The following is a 21,403-nucleotide window of genomic DNA, read 5'->3' on the forward strand; positions in this document are numbered from 1 at the left end:
TGTGCTGAGACATGGAAAAACGAATGCAATTTTGCAATCGACTAACATGTCACTATTTTGCTGCTATAGGCTCGTTATGCTAACATTTAAAAAACATTGTTGTGCAAATTATACGAATGACTGAAGGTTCATTTAAACTTTTTCGAACATAAGTACGTATATGATCGTCACAAAAAGCCAAGCAGTCATATGATTTCATAAATGCAGAGGCATGTATATCTTACAATATCAACTCAAAGTCATGCCAATAATGTTGGTAAACATAACCGCTATTATCATGTTAAGTACCTATTTATAAGCAAAACACATATTATATAATGTGAGGTGAAAATCCAACAGAGCTGGTACAGGTGATTATATAGAGGAACAAATATAATATAATTCACATATAAATATACATATTCAGGAGATCATGTTTAAGCAATTCTGTCATAGGAAAGTGATAAAGTCTGAACCAGCCACTCTGTTAATATCTCTATAAGGTTTTTATATGAGTAGTAATATACCTTTGCTCAGAGTGTAGATACCTAAGAAGTATTTTAGGTTACTAACCTCACAGATGAGCTCTAATGTTTCAGTGCTCAAGTTGTATGGCTTTTCTTCTTATTTTGATCAACATACTAAAAAAGACACGTTTAACTGTTATGTTAAGCAATGAGTTACAGAAAGCAGAGGTCTACTCAGGGTACAAATATGTAAGAGGTATTGAAAGAGGGCTACAAGTCCATGCTTTGACTCCTATACAGTGAGCTAGATCTGATAACATGAGCCTGTCACTAAACAGTCTAAGTATGGTCTAGTACTTGGACTTAAATTTGTGTAGTACCATAATCTGACTTAGTAATGGGCCAGTACTGGTCAACCCAACACAACAGATACAAATGATTTTTGATAAGGCGGTTACTACAACCTCTGGCAGGATACACGAAGGAAACACTTATGGTACTTATAATTACAAAGCAAGAGAGCTAGTGAATGTTGCCCTTTTGCAATAACTACACAATAAATCCTGGCCATCAAAGACCATGCACATGTACAAGTGAAAGCAGGAAATGTTAGTAATATTGCATTTTGACTTGTAGCCCCAGTATATAGTAAAATATTTAGGGTTGACCACAGTAGACAGATAGAAAGGATAATACAATTAACAAATACTAAAAACAAGCATGCAGCATTTTGGTCTGCTAAATGAATACCCACACAGTAAAAAGCAACACTTGAATTCCAGGCAAGAAAATAGCCTGTAAAATCCATATACAATGCAGACATACGTTGAGGCCCATACCCTTAAGGGAAAATACATAAAATGTGCAGTCAATGCATATTTTCTCTCCATTTTATTATCAAAATGACATTGGACACAAACACACATACACAATATAATTATGATTTATCTTTAAAACATGCTGCTATTTACAAAATGTTATAGATACATGCTGTATTAACACATTTGCTCAATGCATAATGTTTACAGAAGGAAGAGAGAGAGGGAGGCAAAACTACAATGGACTTATTAGTATGCTAACGTTCACCCTCGTTTCAGTTCCATCATCTTATATTCCATGGCCTCTTGGACATCAAAATCATAGGATGTCTGAATGAACAACGCCCTTGGGAAAAACAGGTTTGAATAAACAGCGGACAATGCACAATGTTTTAGTACTTTGGCATCTTACAGTAAGGGTTACATAGTAAGCAGTTGCTGATGAGTGTGTGGCGCAAAAGCCAAAGCCATAGACATGAAGATTTGCACAAAGCATAAATCATGCTTACTTTACTCTCATTTGTTTCAAGCAAAAGCTGCATTTGTATGTACCTGTTGATTGATGATGACCTTTTCATCATTACAATGTGAGCATCCAAAAATTGAATGAATATCCACACTACTGCAGTCATCCTCAGCTGAGAGAAATAGACTTTGGGCCTCGTGCAAATACACATTTTAACTGAGAAAACATCCCCTCCAGTATGTTTGTATCAGTCATTTCAGAGATGCACTGTGATTTTACAATTCACAGGCAGTGGCTGTAAACAAGCAGATGGTCCCATTCTATAACATATACCCCTTTCATCCTGATAGCACTAACGCCAAAAATGCATTCACAATAGTGTACAGGGTGTGATGTTGTTTTAGTAGAATATGATGAATCATTTTTCTTTCTTTTCTTGAACATAAATCTGACTTAAAAGAGTAAAAGGTAAAATGTGTTTTCAACACATGCTATTAGTAGTAAGCATATCATCACTAATAAAGCATAGTTGTCATGGTTTTGGAGGACAGAGATAATTCGTCCTTCATCTTTACTTTGGCTATGGATAAGTCATCACATTTACATCCAAGTGGTCAAAAAAGGTCTGCAACACATTTGCAGTTTCCTTGGACTGTGCCATTATGACTTTTGCCAGGTATACAGTTTACCTCAGTGCACATTAAGTTGAGAGCCTAATGTACTTCACCAACTTGAATCAAAAAGGCACCCTTGAACTCCTCCCAGACTGTGTATCACTCTGAAAGCCATGACTGCATATAAATTAATCGTGTTTGATAAATAATAATTAACTGCAAAGTCAAATGTCATTTTTGCCACAATATGTATCTCTCTAATATGTATGGGAATACATAATAATAATAATAATAATAATAATAATAATAATAATAATAATAATAATAATAATAATAATAATAATAATACTAATGAAATTGGAATAACAAAAAAACATTGCATTGTGAAGTTCTATTAGACAGTAATTCTGGAATGGATTGCTGCATTATATTAACTTTATACCTACCATCTCACTTAAACCCTTTCCATAAGTAGATTTAAAATGGTTCAGTGTGAGACATTTCCCAATACTAATCTCTACTGCAAGATATGGCACACTTATGGTTTGAGAACAAGATATATGCTATTAGGAATCGGTTTGGCATGGTTTATGCAGAGCAGTGAGAGCATAAGTAAAGCATGCATAATGTTATATAAACTAAATGAAGAAACCATCATCACTTTCATTGAGCCTTTCTCCAAGCTTTCATTATCAACATCTAAGCATCTGGTGCTAAAAAGCATGTTGAAATGAAACACAGATCAATTTATCAATCAATCAATCATTCAATCTCCCTCTTTTCACTATACACTAAATATGTGAAATGCTAAAAAAAAGGGTTGTTTATGTTCTTCAATTTAACAATGAATGAGCTGATATTCTAGATGTTTCTTTTTTTTGTTCAGTGTTTCAAGTAGACATGACAGAATCATGTGCACGTCATGAGTTTCATGCAGTGTAGGAGGGTTGGGGAGGGAGGGTTTCTGAGTTGGTTAGTTGGTAATCAAATCGGCCAAGTTAAGTTACTTTTTTGCATTTAAACCTGCCAGCGCCGCATCTATATCCTCCTCCTGTTGTAGTGGATGCCACTGGGCAATGGGACGCCTGGGGTTAGAGAGCATGTCAGACCAATGCTTCAGACCAGGGCCCGTCGCCTTGCTTCCCACAAATATCTTCCCAATGGCGTCATTCTTGCCAATCTTGTCATAATCAAACACTGTCACCACCACCAAGATTTTCTAAAGAGGAACAAGAGAAAACAAAAATGTGTATAGTAGATTGTGCATGTGCGCACTCACATAATCACATAACCATTCATATGCAAGCCTCATACAGTAGGTATTAAACTACTAGGGCTTAAAATTCCAATGAATTGTAATGATTTTCTTCCAGAATTAAATTGCTGTAAGCATCAAAGCATAACAAAAATCGAAATGTGGTTGTAGGCCTGAAAAAAAATTAACACCACTTCAACAAACTGTATAAAAATAAACTCAGCAAAAAAAGAAAAGTCCCTTTTTCAGGACCCTGTCTTTCAAAGATAATTCGAAAAATCCAAATAACTTCAAAGATCTTCATTGTAAAGGGTTTAAACACTGTTTTTCATGCTTGTTCAATGAACCATAAACAATTAATGAAAATGCACCTGTGGAACGGTCGTTAAGACACTAACAGCTTACAGACGGTAGGCAATTAAGGTCACAGTTATGAAAACTTAGGACACTAAAGAGGCCTTTCTACTGACTCTGAAAAACACCAAAAGAAAGATGCCCAGGGTCCCTGCTCATCTGAGTGAATGTGCCTTAGGCATGCTGCAAGGAGGCATGAGGACTACAGATATGGCCAGGGCAATAAATTGCAATGTCCGTACTGTGAGATGCCTAAGACAGCGCTACAGGGAGACAGGACAGACAGCTGATCGTCCTCGCAGTGGCAGACCACGTGTAACAACACCTGCACAGGATCGGTACATCTGAACATCACACCTGCGGGACAGGTACAGGATGGCAACAACAAATGCCCGAGTTACACCAGGAATGCACAATCCCTCCATCAGTGCTCAGACCACAATAGGCTGAGAGAGGCTGGACTGAGGGCTTGTAGGCCTGTTGTAAGGCAGGTCCTCACCAGACATCACCGGCAACAACGTCGCCTATGGGCACAAACCCACCGTCGCTGGACCAGACAAGACTGGCAAAAAGTGCTCTTCACTGACGAGTCGCGGTTTTGTCTCACCAGGGGTGATGATCGGATTCGCGTTTATCGTCGAAGGAATGAGCGTTACACCGAGGCCTGTACTCTGGAGCAGGATCGATTTGGAGGTGGAGGGTCCGTCATGGTCTGGGGCAGTGTGTCACAGCATCATCGGACTGAGCTTGTTGTCATTACAGGCAATCTCAACAATGTGCGTTACAGGGAAGACATCCTCCTCCCTCATGTGGTACCCTTCCTGCAGGCTAATCCTGACATGACCCCCCAGCATGACAATGCCACCAGCCATACTGCTCGTTCTGTGCATCATTTCCTGCAAGACAGGATTGTCAGTGTTCTGCCATGGCCAGCGAAGAGCCCGGATCTCAATCCCATTGCGCACGTCTGGGACCTGTTGGATCGGAGGGTGAGGGCTAGGGCCATTCCCCCCAGAAATGTCTGGGAACTTGCACGTGCCTTGGTGGAAGAGTGGGGTAACATCTCACAGCAAGAACTGGCAAATCTGGTGCAGTCCATGAGGAGGAGATGCACAGCAGTACTTAATGCAACTGGTGGCCACACCATATACTGACTGTTACTTTTGATTTTGACCCCCCCCCTTTGTTCAGGGACACATTATTCAATTTCTGTTAGTCACGTCTGTGGAACTTGTTCAGTTCATGTCTCAGTTGTTGAATCTTGTTATGTTCATACAAACATTTACACATGTTACATTTGCTGAAAATAAACACAGTTGACAGTGAGAGGACGTTTCTTTTTTTGCTGAGTTTATATAAATCCTTTGCTAATCAAGTATGTAAAGTGTGTTATACCTGCATCATGTCCATTGGGATCTCAAAGCTGAAGGACTCGTTGTAGTATGGATTCAGAGTGTTCTTCTTCACCGTAGTCTTCTTCTTCTTCAGTTTCTTGCCTCCCTGCAGCAACGCTATCTTCACATAGGGATCTGCGAAGAAAGACCAACAGATATTCAATCTTTCATTTCATGTTTTAATGCATTGCTTCGGTACATGTGATGTGATATGAGTTGCTGGCTAATTAGAAAAATAATTCAGAGAGCTCATTAATGTAACATACAGTAACGCAATGTCTGCAAATAAATCAGAGTATGCATCACTGAACTGTTTAATTAATGGCAGATTGGCATGCCTGTTTGTTTGAAAATGATCTATTGTTATGTCCAGTGGTTTGCCCTACCAGACAGTCCACCCACAAGCTGTTTTTAACAGCAGACACAGTAGACATGTTTTTTGCAAAAGTATTCATCCCCCTTGGCATTTTTCCTATTTTGTTGCATTACAATCTGTAATTTAAATGGATTTTTATTTGGATTTCATGTAATGGACATACACAAAATAGTCCAACTTGGTGAAGTGAAATGAAAAAAATCACTTGTTTCAAAGAATTCTAAAATATAAATAACGGAAAAGTGGTGCGTGAACCCTTTGTATTCACACCCTTTGCAATGAAGCCCCTAAATAAGATCTGGTGCAACCAATTCCCTTACCTAGTCACATAATTAGTTAAATAAAGTCCACCTGTATGCAATCTAAGTGTCACATGATCTGTCACATGATCTCAGTATATATACACCTGTTCCGAAAGGCCCCAGAGTCTGCAACACCACTAAGCAAGGGGCACCACTTAGCAAGTGGCACCATGAATACCAAGGAGCTCTTCAAATAGGTCAAGGACAAAGTTGTGGAGAAGTACAGATCAGGGTTGGGTTATAAAAAAATATCTGAAACTTTGAACATCCCACGAAGCACAATTAAATACATTATTAAAAAATGGAAAGATTATGGCACCACAACAAACCTGCCAAGAGAGGGCCGCACACCAAAACTCACGGACCAGGAAAGGAGGGCATTCATCAGAGAGGCAACAAAGAGACCAAAGATAACCCTGAAGGAGCTGCAAAGCTCCACAGCGGTGATTGGAGTATCTGTCCATAGGACCACTTTAAGCCGTACACTCCACAGAGCTGGGCTTTACGGAAGAGCGGCCAGAAAAAAGCCATTGCTTAAAGAAAAAAGTAAGCAAACACGTTTGGTTTTCGCCAAAAGGCATGTGGGAGACTCCCCAAACATATGGAAGAAGGTACTCTGGTCAGATGAGACTAAAATTGAGCTTTTTGGCCATCAAGGAAAACACTATGTCATCACCCCGAGAACACCACCGATGTTTTTCATCGGCAGGGACTGGGAAACTGGTCAGAATTAAAGGAATGATGGATGCCGCTAAATACAGGGAAATTCTTCAGGGAAACCTGTTTCAGTCTTCCAGAGATTTAAGACTGGGACGGAGGTTCACCTTCCAGCAGGACAATGACCCTAAACATACTGCTAAAGCAACAGTCGAGTGGTTTAAGGGGAAACATTTAAATGTCTTGGAATGGCCTAGTCAAAGCCCAGACCTCAATCCAATTAAGAATCTGTGGTATGACTTAAAGATTGCTGTACACCAGTGGAACCCATCCAACTTCAAGGAGCTGGAGCAGTTTTGCCTTGAAGAATGGGCAAAAATCCCAGTGGCTAGATGTGCCAAGCTTATAGAGACATACCCCAAGAGACGTGCAGCTGTAATTGCTGCAAAAGGTGGCTCTACAAAGTATTGAGTTTGGGGGGGGTGAATAGTTATGCACGCTCAAGTTTTTTTGTCTTATTTCTTGTTTGTTTCACAATAAAACATATTTTGCATCTTCAAAGTGGTAGGCATGTTGTGTAAATCAAATGATACATACACCCAAAAAAATCCATTTTAATTCCAGGTTGTAAGGCAACAAAATAGGAAAAATTTCAGGGGGGGTGAATACTTTCTCAAGCCACTGTAGTACCAAAATAGGGTTCTTTGATTTGTGACCGTGGAGGCACCCTTTTTGGGGCTTTGTACACTCCTCTCTTGATGGTGCTATGTAGAACCGCCTATTAAAGGTTCTATAAAGAACCAGTTATATCATGAGACGGTTCTGAATAGCATAATAAACCTTACACCTCTGTAACAGTTATCTACAGGTAATTAGTATATGATATGTATGATGATGATCTTCTGTTTTTAACATTGTTATAATACTGTGTTGTAGTATGGGGTTGATCATGCTTAATTACTCTCACCTGGGAGTTGTATCAACCTTACTCAACGTCAAATGATGAAGTTAGTCCAAAAATATAAACTCGCATATACTTGCAGAACCTTCTCACTGATGGTATCGGACTAGCCACCTCAACAGAACCCATGAATATAAACACACAGACACAATACAGGTAGAATAAAACAACAAAATCATAGGTACCACACAGTAAGTTAAATAACGCAACATAAATAACAGGAATTCATAATTACCCAGAACCATCTATCGAAGGACTGCTTCAACATTGTAAAGATCAATTTGGAAGGGAAGGGTTCTATATAGAGAAAGGTTCTTTGAGAAGACATGGTTCTACATAGAACCATCACTCACTGCAAAGAACCTCTCAAGAACCCTTTAAGAATCTCAAGAGTAAACTGTACGTCCAGTGGAAGTCTTAACATACCAGACAGTCCACCCACGTCCATCTTCTTGAGGTTCTTTGCCTCCAGGATACAGACAGTGAGTTTGCCAGCGGTGGGCACGTAACGGAGAGAGATACAGATGTCTCCCAGCTTCTCAGGCTGCATGGAGATTAAGGATAGAGAGAGGGCAAGCACAGAGAGAACAACGACACAGAGAGGGAAAGATAGACAAAAAAATATATAAAAATTGTCCGAGTTTGGCTGTTGTTACTTCTGATGGGGCAATGCTCCCGTCCAACGATTAGCTTAGTTCAATAAATTAATAGATAAATAAATAAATAAATAAATAATAGATTGTTTCTTTTCAGCTCATACCTCCTCTTTGTCTGCACTCTCCAAATCCTTCCATTCTTCAATGGGCTGTCCCAGGTCAATTGTGTTCATGGGGATCTTCACCTCTCCAATGATGTCATGCTTGGAGAATCGGTCGTAGTCAAAGACTGACATCACCAGGGTTTTCCCACCGAGCTCAGCATACGGTAACTGATGAAGTAACTGATGAAGGAACACATCAACAACAACAACACCACCACAACACAACAACAACACAACTTAATTATTAAGTCTGAATGTGAAACCACGTACATCTTTGTAAATGTCCATACTTTATATCGCACAATGTCTACACTCACTGTATGTGCTATCAATAAAAAAAAAAGTAAACATACTTATATTATTTGGTGCCATGGGCTGCTGGCAAGACATTGATTGCTGATACATTAATAATACAGCACAATGGCAGTCAACATACATACTGAGTTTTACAACACAGAATAGGACAGACAGAAAATGGGTTAGGCTGGATTATAATAATGTAGCTTTGTTTTTACTTGGGCAACATCTAAGGAGAGTTCATTTATTCAGCTCTAAAGCACTAAAGCATAATTATAATATCTAATATGAATTCTGTTGATTCTCTCCAGCCCTTTCAGACCTGGAGTATAATACACTATAGCAGGTTTAGACATTCCTTTTCCTGTGGTAAATTGGCTCATTGACAAATATAAATAAAAATAAGTTCTAAACAGGTTTGGGGCAATACTTATTTGAGTTGCGAATTGCTCTTTAATTCCAATTAAATTATTCAATTTGAATTCAATTAGAATTGGCCACACCCCACAGGGAGCAGCATTTGAACTGAATTTGAATTAAAGGAAGTAGAACTTAATTCAATGAAATTCATATGGCTTATTTATTCTACATAAAAATGTTTATTTTGACATTGTGTATGGTTACCAATACCATATAGCATAAGGTTGAAAAATTTTAAAACTGATTCTCCTTAAACAATTTTAAATAATTACAGTGGTCTGGCAATATTCATGATATGTTCAAGATCATGTTGTGTGTTGTCTATAATGATTAATAATTCCCTTAATGTCTTTAAATAGCAGAAAAAATATATACATTTCCCAGAATGCTAATGAATCAAACATTGCAGTATGGAGGGAACAATCTAACATCTGGGTCATTCTGCCAATTCGGTGCCTTTTGAGAAGTGTAACTTGGTCCCCAAAAAACGTTTTATTTCACGTAATTTTCAACTTAATAAAAAGCAAGTTTTCCCATCTCAAGAGGTTAAATTAAAAAATAATTATACAGTAAGTGACAAATAAAGTAACAAGTGACAAATAAAGTAACAGGGTTGACCGTAACTGGGTTGACCGTAACAGTGTTGACGATTATTTTTTAAATGTATTTTTTACTTATACATTTTTTACGTAACTTATTTTTCTTAAAACTGCAATGTTGGTTAAGGGCTTGTAAGTAAGCATTTCACTGCAAGGTCTACAACTGTTGTATTCGACGCATGTGACAAATACAATTTCATTTAATCTTAACTCGGCCATATATCCCCTTGTGACGGGGAATGGAAGCTTGTTGTGTGCAACAGGGAGGGGCAATTGGATGCAAGCTTAAATGTGTATTTATTTATTGTTAAACATTTCTAGCCTGTCTATCTCTGGGTAACAGGTTTGACGTGTTATGCTCGACCCGCTCAGTTTTCCAGCACAATACACCAGACAATTGCCAAAAAGAGTAGGACCAGCTCAGTTGCTTTTACACTATGATTTGACTATTAGATGTTCAATGTTTCTTTAGAAAAGCATATCACCATATTAAAACCAGAATTCAGTTCACGTAACAGGGTCAACCTTAAAGCGCAACTGAAGGCAATAAACAACTTCTCTGATAGAAAACGGCCTATGCGGAATCGATATTAGTCAGAAACGTTTATTCTAGTGTCAACATTTACTACAAAGTGTAAATAGGATAATTTTGTTCATAAAGTCAGTCTCGTCCAAAACAGAGTTTAATGAGCAACAGACAAAACACATGCGGAATCAGTCGCTCTTTAAAGCTGGAATCCATAGCGGTGAAACTGCCACGTCCGTTTGCGATATTACAACAACAAAGACGTTACTTCAAACAACATCATTGCACATCGTGGCACGTGCGGTAGAACAGCAGAATATCTACTATGATTTTTTTCTACCACGATGCTGGATGCTCATTTCCGCAAAACAAAAACAGTAACAATTGCGCCTGGGGCGGTCAGTGGCACTGTTGAGGGACAGACATAAATGAATCACTAATCACATTAAATACTGTAAGTCAAATCCAGAGAATGAGACTTTAACGTTTCACGTTTCAGTTGATTTGGTTTGAACTGCTTTGAATTAAATTATACACTGTGTGTACAAACATTAGGAACACCTTCCTAATATTGAGTTGGACCCCATTTTGCCCTCAGAACAGCCTCATTTCGCCGGGGCATGGACTCTACAAGGTGTCGAAAGTGTTCCACAGGGATGCTGGCCCATATTGACTCCAATGCTTCCCACAGTTGTATCAAGTTGGCTGGATGGCCTTTGGGTGTTGGACCATTCTTGATACACAATTGAAACTGATGAGCGTGAAAAACACAGCAGCGTTGAAGTTCTTGACACACTGAAACTGGTGCGCCTTGTACCTACTACCATACCCTGTTCAAAGGCACTTAAATATTTTGTCTTGCCCATTCACCCTCTGAATGGCACACATACACAACACAATCTGTGTCTCAATTGTCTCAAGGCTTAAAAATCCTTCTTTAACCTGTCTCCTCATCTTCATCTACACCAGTGTTCTTCAATTCCGGTCCTGGAGGGCCGAAACACCTCTGTTTTTCATCCTCTCCTTCTAATCAGGGGCTAATTCAGACCTGGGACACCAGGTGAGTGCAATTAACTACCAGGTAGAAATAAAAAACAGAAGTGCTTCGGCCCTCCAGGACCGGAATTGAAGAACCCTGATCTACACTGATTGAAGTGGGGCGGCAGGTAGCTTAGTGGTTAAGAGCGTTGTGCCAGTAACCGAAAGGTCGCTGATTCTAATCCCTGAGCCGACTAGGTGAAAAATCTGACGATGTGCCCTTGAGCAAGGCACTTAACCCTAATTTCTCCTGTAAGTCGCTCTGGATAAGAGCGTCTGCTAAATGACTAAAAATGTAAATTTAACAGGTGAGATCAATAAGGGATCATAGCTTTCAGCTGGTCAGTCTGTCATGGAAAGAGCAGGTGTTCCTAATGTTTTGTACACTCAGTGTACTTCCTTCAATTCAAATTCAACTCAAATGATGCTTCCTGTGGGGTGTGGCCAATTCAAATTCAATTCATATTCACTGTTTGAATTCCGAATAGACCCCAACCCTGATTCTAAAGGCATGCATAGGATGTCACATATTGTACATTCTCTAAACTCTTCATGGTCTCTAGTCAACCTAGGTCCAATATTACAGATTAGTGTCTTCATTCTAGGTCTCTACATGACTGTTATGCTAAGAGAATAGACCGTTTTTAGCTGTGGTGGAAAGATTGCAAACAGTGCTTTCGCATTGACCCTGAGAGTCTTATGGAGTCTCCATGGATCTCATTAAGTAGTACAGGAAGCTGCAGTTAGTACACAGGCTAGAGGGCACATAGCAGGCAGGCAGACATGGCAGGCCAGCACTGCTCTACAATATAATGTGAACGCAACAAGAATACACACGTGACTTCATAATGTAAAAAAACAGTTGAAGTCGGAAGTTTACATACACTTAGGTTGGAGTCATTAAAACTCGTTTTTCAACCACTCCAACTCCACTAAGTTGACTGTGCCTTTAAACAGTTTGGAAAATTCCAGAAAATGATGTCATGGCTTTAGAAGCTTCTGATAGGCTAATTGACATCATTTGAGTCAATTGGAGGTGTACCTGTGGATGTATTTCAAGGCCTACCTTCAAACTAAGTGCCTCTTTGCTTGACATCATGGGAAAATCAAAAGAAATCAGCCAAGACCTCAGAAAAAATTTGTAGACCTCCACAAGTCTGGTTCATCCTTGGGAGAAATTTCCAAACGACTGAAGGTACCACGTTCATCTGTACAAACAATAGTACGCAAGTATAAACACCATGGAACCACGCAGCCGTCATACCTCTCAGGAAGGAGACGCGTTCTGTCTCCTAGAGATTAACGTACTTTGGTGCAAAGTGCAAATCAATCCCAGAACAACAGCAAAGGACCTTGTGAAGATGCTGGAGGAAACAGGTAGAAAAGTATCTATATCCACAGTAAAACAAGTCCTATATCGACATAACCTGAAAGGCCGCTCAGCAAGGAAAAAGCCACTGCTCCAAAACCGCCATAAAAAAGCCAGACTATGGTTTGCAATTGCACATGGGGACAAGATCTTACTTTTTGGAGATACAGTGGGGAGAACAAGTATTTGATACACTGCCGATTTTGCAGGTTTTCCTACTTACAAAGCATGTAGAGGTCTGTCGTTTTTAATCATAGGTACACTTCAACTGTGAGAGACGGTATCTAAAACAAAAATCCAGAAAATCACATTGTATGATTTTTAAGTAATTAATTTGCATTTTATTGCATGACATAAGTATTTGATCACCTACCAACCAGTAAGAATTCCGACTCTCACAGACCTGTTCGTTTTTCTTTAAGAAGCCCTCCTGTTCTCCACTCATTACCTGTATTAACTGCACCTGTTTGAACTCGTTACCTGTATAAAAGACACCTGTCCACAGACTCAATCAAACAGACTCCAACCTCTCCACAATGGCCAAGACCAGAGAGCTGTGTAAGGACATCAGGGATAAAATTGTAGACCTGCACAAGGCTGGGATGGGCTACAGGACAATAGGCAAGCAGCTTAGTGAGAAGGCAACAACTGTTGGCGCAATTATTAGAAAATGGAAGAAGTTCAAGATGACGGTCAATCACCCTCGGTATGGGGTTCCATGCAAGATCTCACCTCATGGGGCATCAATGATCATGAGGAAGGTGAGGGATCAGCCCAGAACTACACGGCAGGACCTGGTCAATGACCTGAAGAGAGCTGGGACCACAGTCTCAAAGAAAACCATTAGTAACACACTTTGCCGTCATGGATTAAAATCCTGCAGCGCACGCAAGGTCCCCCTGCTCAAGCCAGCGCATGTCCAGGCCCATCTGAAGTTTGCCAATGACCATCTGGATGATCCAGAGGAGGAATGGGAGAAGGTCATGTGGTCTGATGAGACAAAAATAGAGCTTTTTGGTCTAAACTCCACTCGCCGCGTTTGGAGGAAGAAGAAGGATGAGTACAACCCCAAGAACACCATCCCAACCGTGAAGCATGGAGGTGGAAACATCATTCTTTGGGGATGCTTTTCTGCAAAGGGGACAGGATGACTGCTCCTTATTGAGGGGAGGATGGATGGGGCCATGTATCGCGAGATCTTGTCCAACAACCTCCTTCCCTCAGTAAGAGCATTGAAGATGGGTCGTGGCTGGGTTTTCCAGCATGACAACGACCCAAAACACACAGGCAGGGCAACTAAGGAGTGGCTCCGTAAGAAGCATCTCAAGGTCCTAGAGTGGCCTAGCCAGTCTCCAGACCTGAACCCAATAGAAAATCTTTGGAGGGAGCTGAAAGTCCGTATTGCCCAGCGACAGCCCCGAAACCTGAAGGGTCTGTATGGAGGAGTGGGCCAAAATCCCTGCTGCAGTGTGTGCAAACCTGGTCAAGACCTACAGGAAACGTATGATCTCTGTAATTGCAAACAAAGGTTTCTGTACCAAATATTAAGTCCTGCTTTTCTGATGTATCAAATACTTATGTCATGCAATAAAATGCAAATTAATTATTTAAAAATCATACAATGTGATTTTCTGGATTTTTGTTTTAGATTCCGTCTCTCACAGTTGAAGTGTACCTATGATAAAAATTACAGACCTCTACATGCTTTGTAAGTAGGAAAACCTGCAAAATCGGCAGTGTATCAAATACTTGTTCTCCCCACTGTATGTCCTCTGGTCTGATGAAACAAAAATAGAACTGTTTGGCCATAATGTTTGGAGGAAAAAGGTGGTAGCTTGCAAGCCGAAGAACACCATCCCAACCGTGAAGCACGGGGGTGGCAGCATCATGCTGTGGGGGTGCTTTGCTGCAGGAGGGACTGTTGCACTTCACAAAATAGATGGCATCATGAGGAAGGGAAATTATGTGGATATATTGAAGCAACATCTCAAGACATCAGTCAGGAAGTTAAAGCTTGGTCGCAAATGGGTCTTCCAAATGGACAATGACCCCAAGCATACTTCCAAAGTTGTGGCAAAATGGATTAAGGACAACAAAGTCAAGGTATTTGAGTGGCCATCACAAAACCCTGACCTCAATCCTATAGATAATCTGTGGGCAGAACTGAAAAGGTGTGTGCGAGCAAGGAGGCCTACAAACCTGACTCAGTTACACCAGCTCTGTCAGGAGGAATGGGCCAAAATTCACCCAACCTATTGTGGGAAGCTTGTGGAAGGCTACCCGAAATGTTTGACCCAAGTTAAACAATTTAAAGGCAATGCTACCAAATACGAATTGAGTGTATGTAAACTTCTGACCCACTGGGAATGTGATGAAAGATAAAAGCTGAAATAAATCATTCTTTCTAACATTATTTCCATTTTTACGTTTTAGTCATTTAGCAGACGCTCTTATCCAGAGCGACTTACAGTTAGTGAGTGCATACATTTTTAAATTTTTTAATTTTAGTCATTTAGCAGACACTCTTATCCAGAGCGACTTACAGTTAGTGAGTCGCTCTGACATTTCACATTCTTAAAATAAAATGGTGATCCTAACTGACCTAATACAGGGAATTTAAATGTATTTGGCTAAGGTGTATGTAAACACTTCAACTGTACATGTAGGCTTCAACCATAGTCTTAATTTTGGAAAATTGATATCATGTAGCTTCTTATGTCAGAAATGTTTACAACACCAAACCTGTTACATTACATTTAGTTTGAGACTCTGCTGTCCTAGCCTGACAATATTTGTTCAGCATTATAGTTTTGCAGGATGATTGATGCCCTTTCTATTCCAACTAACTACTGTTCAGTTCTCGTCCAGAAACTGTGATATTACTTACCTTGAAAACAAATGACTCATTGAAGACAGGGTTCAGGTTTTTCTTTTGAACCTTGGTGTCAAACTTCTTCTTCTTGTCTGGGAGGACATAGACCTTAACGTACGGGTCAGAGGTGCCTCCGCTGTCCATGGATATAAGATCTGCAGCTTGGAGTATTCCCACTGTGAGCTGTGAGAGGAGGGGCACAGTGCTCAGGGGTCAGAGACAGCACTGAGACAAACCAACAGTATCAGGTGGGAATCTCAATATGTATTAATGTATTTATTTGTGCCGATGAACTGAGAGAAGCCAACAGTGTCAAGTCAGGTGAGAAACCTACATGCATTAATGTATTCATTTTTGCCAATGCACGCTTCCTGTCATTGCTGCAGACAAATGCTGCAGTCTTGTTACATAAGCTTGTGGCCTGTCAGCTGACAACCATAAAGCTCCAGCAATAATCACCACAGCCCTTTTAGATGACCAAGATTAGATACAAGCTATCCACACTAGAGCTGCCAAATGTATTTGCTGCAATGTCATAAGAAAGTCACAGAATATAATGTTACAGTAGTTATGCATGTCTGAAAAGGGGGTGCCTGTACTAAGTATCATTGTGCTCTGAATGACAGAGAGATTGATTATGTTTAAATTAATTGATTCATTTAGAAAGAAAGGACCTGCTTTAATGTACATTTTCATCTCAAGCCCTGATCCTGTGTCAGTGACTCATGAGGGACTTCCTTATTTCAGAATGACTCAGAATGTTCTATGCTCGTGGACTTATGTCACACTGCCAACATCCTGCATAGCAGACACTGTAATACTGACTCTACCTATTCATTCACAAAGATGCTGAATATACTAGATACCCTCTCATTCCCAGAACCCTGATCTCGATTCACTACTCTCTTGAAAATGTTGTTTGATCCACCATAATTCCAACAATTGCCAGCTGTCACTCCCCAAAAGTGTCGCTGTGCAATTCTGCTGATGTTTTTACATAGCAGCAGTTTTTTGCAAAGCTTATATAAGAATCAGCCCTGAATTAATTGGACAGCTCTATAGCCGCTTTAATTGTCAGAATGGACACTGTATCAAAGTCACTCTCCAAAATCAACAGAAAATATAATCAGCTGAACATCTAGTGTGACTTGCTTTAACCCATTTTTCTGCAGAAGAAGAACACATCTTGAAACAGCATTGTGCTTCTCTATCAAAAAGGAACAATTTCAGCAACTGAGAAAAATATTTTAAAATCAACTGCCACATCATCCTCATATGTATAAATGTAACATTTCTCAAGGGTTTATGTTGATAAACGTTGCTTGTTTCAAGCTACTTTGAGGTGATGATTCAGGCATGCTATTTGGAGCATGCCCACTAGGCTCCCACCATGCCCACTGGTTTGCACTCAACAATGCCAAAGCTGAGCTGTAGCTCAGTAAACACACTCATTTCTAGGTGGATGACTCACCACCAAGTCCACCAGTCTACTCTCTGGATATCCATAAATCTGTAATTTAGACAAACTATGCCTTCAACTTCTAGAAGTTGATGGAGTGTTACTGATACACTGACAATGGTGCAAACTTTGTAATACGGTAAAACAGTCTAATGCAGGTTTTTATGAGCAGTGCCAGCAATGATTAAAAGGGGAAAATGTCGGCCACTGACTGACCTTATTGTCTTGGAAGTCATAGTCAAGTGAGTACTGCAGTTTGCCAAGCTTCTCCTCCTCTTTCTCCTCTTCCTCTTTCTCCTCCTCCGTCAGCCCTGTCTCACCTTCATCATCGTCGTCGTCCTGTTTCTGCAGTGGTAGAACACAGGACACAGGGATCAGAGGTGAGGGGTCAGGGGTTAGTTGTAGGAGCCAGAAGGAGGATGCCCCAGCCCACCCACCATAGACAGCATGCCACAGACAGACAGTGGACCTCCAGGAGGCTTGTGTTGCGTTACTTTGCGCTGCATAGCAGCAGGTTTTGTTGCGTTGCCTTGCGTTGTGTAGCACCGGGACCTGCTTGTTTTTGCTCCCGCTTACCTGCTCCTCACCTGGTGGCATAGTGGAATACCATCCTGTCTCTAATGCAATCAGGGACTCAGGAATGATATTTGCTAGCTAATGACTTGAATTCAAAATTTCCTTCGGTGACACAATTGTTTTATCCTGTCTTTTAAATCTCTAAAAGACGCTTACCCTGACTTTTACATTTTGCCCAAAATTCCCAATGAACTAGCTAACTGAGAATCCAAAAGCAGGGCCTGTAATCTTATTTGCTTCTTTATTATTCAATGTATGTGTCACCAAGGAATGTTCCTCTCAAGTCAGGTCATCATTATTCCAGCCAAATGGTAGCTACACGATTAAAGGGCATAGCCGGCTATTTGCATAATGCAGAAACAGTATTTCAGTTAGATTACAGCCCGTTATGGTAACCCTGTTTCTGACATGTTCAAGTTTGCATGACTATTTCATCTGCAAAACTGTGTTTTATTCTTGTTCTCACTCTTCATTGAGTGACAAAGTAATCGGGGTGCAGATGAAAAGTACTATTCTAAGATTGATTGGTCATTCAGTTATCATTGTCATCCTCATGTCCACAAACAGCCTATCATGCCCTTTATCACATGCATATATTATTAGTGTTAATCGTGGGTTGCGTTTAAACTATGTCCAAAACTTTCCATATTGGGGTGAGTTTGGCATCATAAAATATGCGTTATTTCAATCATTTCAGTTTTCTCTCAGGGGTTTATGGAGCAGACAATAGCTTTCTCAGTTACATTCTCAAGCCATCATTACAAAAATGTTAGAAAAGCAAAGAAGCTATGACTTTCATTCCATGAAACCCCCCTCATTATCGTCATCATAATCATCATCTGCCCATGGGCCAGAGAGCATCACCACAATCCTTCCACCTACCGTAGATCAGGGGTCCATCACAGTCAAGAAACACGGTGCACACATAAGACACAGAGCGAGAAGGAGGAAAGCAGAGAGAGGAAGAGGTTTGAACTTACGACACAACAGAAAACGAACACGGTACTGTAGGCAGTCAACAACACCGACAACACTAGGATTATGAAAAATGACACACTGATTGTCTGTTTGTAAAAAAAGAAAGTCCAGGACCATCTTTCACCATGTGGAGACAATTAATTGATTGTTTTAATTAACTGTCACTGGTGCATGGGGCCCTCTTAATGATATTGGACACATTCAGCCTGAAATTAAGCAGGAGCACTTTTCACAATCCTCCCCCTGTTTATTCTGCTCTGTCTGAGATATGGCTCCTCGGGTCCATGGGCACCATATCCATTATCCTTAAGCATTAAGGCCAGCTTACCCTACAGATGTAGGGTCTTAATTTGATTCTGTAGCAGTCATCCTCTAATTGGAATGCCACAAATGACAGGGCTCCATTACTTTCTCTACCCATTACCCACTGCCTGCCTAGTCCCTTACCAATAACAAAGTGTGTCATTTTTCAGTGTATGTCATAATGAAGTGGGGGAGAGTGGGGTAAGTTGAGCCAAAGGGTTGGTTGAGCCACCCCTTATTTCTAGGAAACCATACACAAAATGAATCACGTGACCAAATATTTAGGAAGAGATCATCATTTCATGGAGTCTGTGAAGGAAGAAACCACGTGGAAAAAGTGGTAAGCAAGTTAGGTTTAAATAACGGATTTTCACAAAGTCAAATTACTTTATTGTATTGTAGGTTTCTTGATTATTGTATCTAAACCAAAGTAGATGGTTTTAAGATTGTTTTGTACATCAGTTGGGGTCTCTATAAGCTACAATATGAGGCCCTAATCCTAGCATGAAATTGCATCCTTGTAGCTGTGTGGGCTAATATAGTCAAAATGTTTGCCTAAGGGTAAGTTGAGCCAATGGCCACCATACCCCATACAAATGATTATTACATTTTGTCAGTTGTATGCATGATATGCATAGTATTTTTGCAATGTGTCATGCATATGAATTCAAGATCGTGAATTTTTATTGTTACAGTCAGAGCAGACATCATCATGCCCTGTGTATACAAACGTAAAACAAGCAGAGGTCTAGCCCCCCTTGAGGTTCTTGAGAGACCCATTTGAGCAGCAGCAAGATAATACAAATTAGAATGAATGACACTGAAGGGGTACATTGACAAAAAAAGAAAACAAACATGCTTCTACATCTGCATTGCTTGCTGTTTGGGGTTTTAGGCTGGGTTTCTGTATAGCACTTTGTGACATCTGCTGATGTAAAAAGGGCTTTATAAATACATTTGATTGATTGATTGATGTACAGTACCTGTACAAAAGAGAGGCTATGATACGGTAGCAGAGGCACACAAGGTCTTAGCTGATGACATGGAGTCTGAGCTTGCTAAACATATCAAGAATCTTGCGGACCAGTTTCATGGGGTTAGAATCATCAAATGCAGAGAACTTGCCTACGAATTGGCACATTGAAAAACATCCATGTCCCAGACAACTAGTCAAGAAATGGAAGCATAAGTGAATTGATAGAGAGATTATCTGTACATTTAAGATATACAATATACCACACCCCCATTCCATGAATTCAACTTTAACATACCAGCACCATCACCCAATGTCACAGAACACCATCACCCCACTCACCCTAAGGCGGCTCAACTTTTTTATGGGACAAGGTATGTTTTCAAAACTGTTATGTTTACGTGAATTCTGAATTACACGAATTCTGATTATTTCCAGGGATACACAACATCCTGAAATATATCTATATATTTGATAGAAATAATACTATATTTCACTTAACATACTGATGCTGAATGTAAAACATGGCTCAACATACCCCACTCTCCCCTACAGCACACATTTTAAAATGATGACAGCAACAATATCAAGAGAACAGAGAGGATAGGGGGTTATCTAAGTGCTGCCGATGAAAGATCAAAGAATTTTACTGATACACCAAGGGATGCATAATGACCATTTGTTGTTGGTAAAATCCACACAGATATTGACAGAAACGTTCCTGAGTTCCTCCGACAAAAGAAACGGTTACATAGTAAATAAAATAGGTAGCCTTATTGGTATGTAGTGTGTAGTTTAGTAGGCTAATATCTCTTGGGAGATACACTACAAGACCAAAAGTATGTGGACACCTGCTCGTCGAACGTCTCATTAATACGGAGTTGGTCTCCCCTTTGCTGCTATAACAGCCTCCACTCTTCTGGGAAGGCTTTCCACTAGATGTGGGAACATTGCTGCGGGGACTTGCATCCATTCAGCCACAAGACCATTAGTGAGGTCGGGTACTGATGTTGGGCGATTAGGCCTGGCTCGCAGTCGGCGTTCCAATTCATCCCAAAGGTGTTCGATGGGGTTGAGGTCAGGGCTCTGTGCAGGCCTTCCACACCAATCACGACAAACCATTTCTGTATGGACCTCGCTTTGTGCACAGGGGCATTGTCATACTGAAACAGGAAAGGGCCTTCCCCAAACTGTTGCTACGAAGTTGAAAGCACAGAATTGTCTAGAATGCCATTGTATGCTGTAGCATTAAGATTTCCCTTCACTGGAACTAAGGGGTCTAGCCTGAAGCATGAAAAACAGCCCCTAACAATTATTACTCCTCCACCAAACTTTACAGCTGGCACTATGCATTGGGGCAGGTAGCGTTCTCTTAGCATCCGCCCAACCCAGTCCGTTGGACTGCCATATGGTGAAGCATGCTTCATCACTCCAGAGATCGCGTTTCCACTGCTCCAGAGTCCAATGGCGGCGAGCTTTACACCACTCCAGCCGACGCATGGCATTGCACATGGTGATCTAAGGCTTGTGTGCGACTGCTCGGCTATGGAAACCCATTTCATGAAGCTCCCAACGAACAGTTCTTGTGCT

General features: G+C 40.5%; 1 protein-coding gene across 4 annotated transcripts in view; it reads right to left on the reverse strand.

The window, feature by feature from the left end:
- Positions 1 to 3,227: 3,227 nt before the first annotated feature.
- LOC311133655 (synaptotagmin-2-like) overlaps positions 3,228 to 21,403 on the reverse strand; it is a 78,083-nt gene continuing 59,907 nt past the window's right edge. For 2 of the 4 annotated variants that reach the window (XM_084167188.1, XM_084167189.1), the window contains exons 4-9: positions 17,200 to 17,322; positions 15,540 to 15,707; positions 8,404 to 8,571; positions 8,070 to 8,187; positions 5,349 to 5,482; positions 3,228 to 3,563 (exon numbers count right to left, since the gene is read on the reverse strand). In XM_084167188.1, the coding sequence (XP_084023314.1) occupies positions 3,348 to 3,563; positions 5,349 to 5,482; positions 8,070 to 8,187; positions 8,404 to 8,571; positions 15,540 to 15,707; positions 17,200 to 17,322 (927 nt within the window). In that variant the 3' untranslated portion in view covers positions 3,228 to 3,347. Of the gene's footprint in view, positions 3,564 to 5,348; positions 5,483 to 8,069; positions 8,188 to 8,403; positions 8,572 to 15,539; positions 15,708 to 17,199; positions 17,329 to 21,403 lie in introns of all 4 variants that reach the window. The other 2 variants (XM_084167187.1, XM_084167186.1) reach the window with 1 other exon arrangement.

The sequence above is a fragment of the Coregonus lavaretus genome (genome assembly GCF_964263955.1).
Source record: "Coregonus lavaretus genome assembly, chromosome: 8".
NCBI lineage: Eukaryota > Metazoa > Chordata > Actinopteri > Salmoniformes > Salmonidae > Coregonus > Coregonus lavaretus.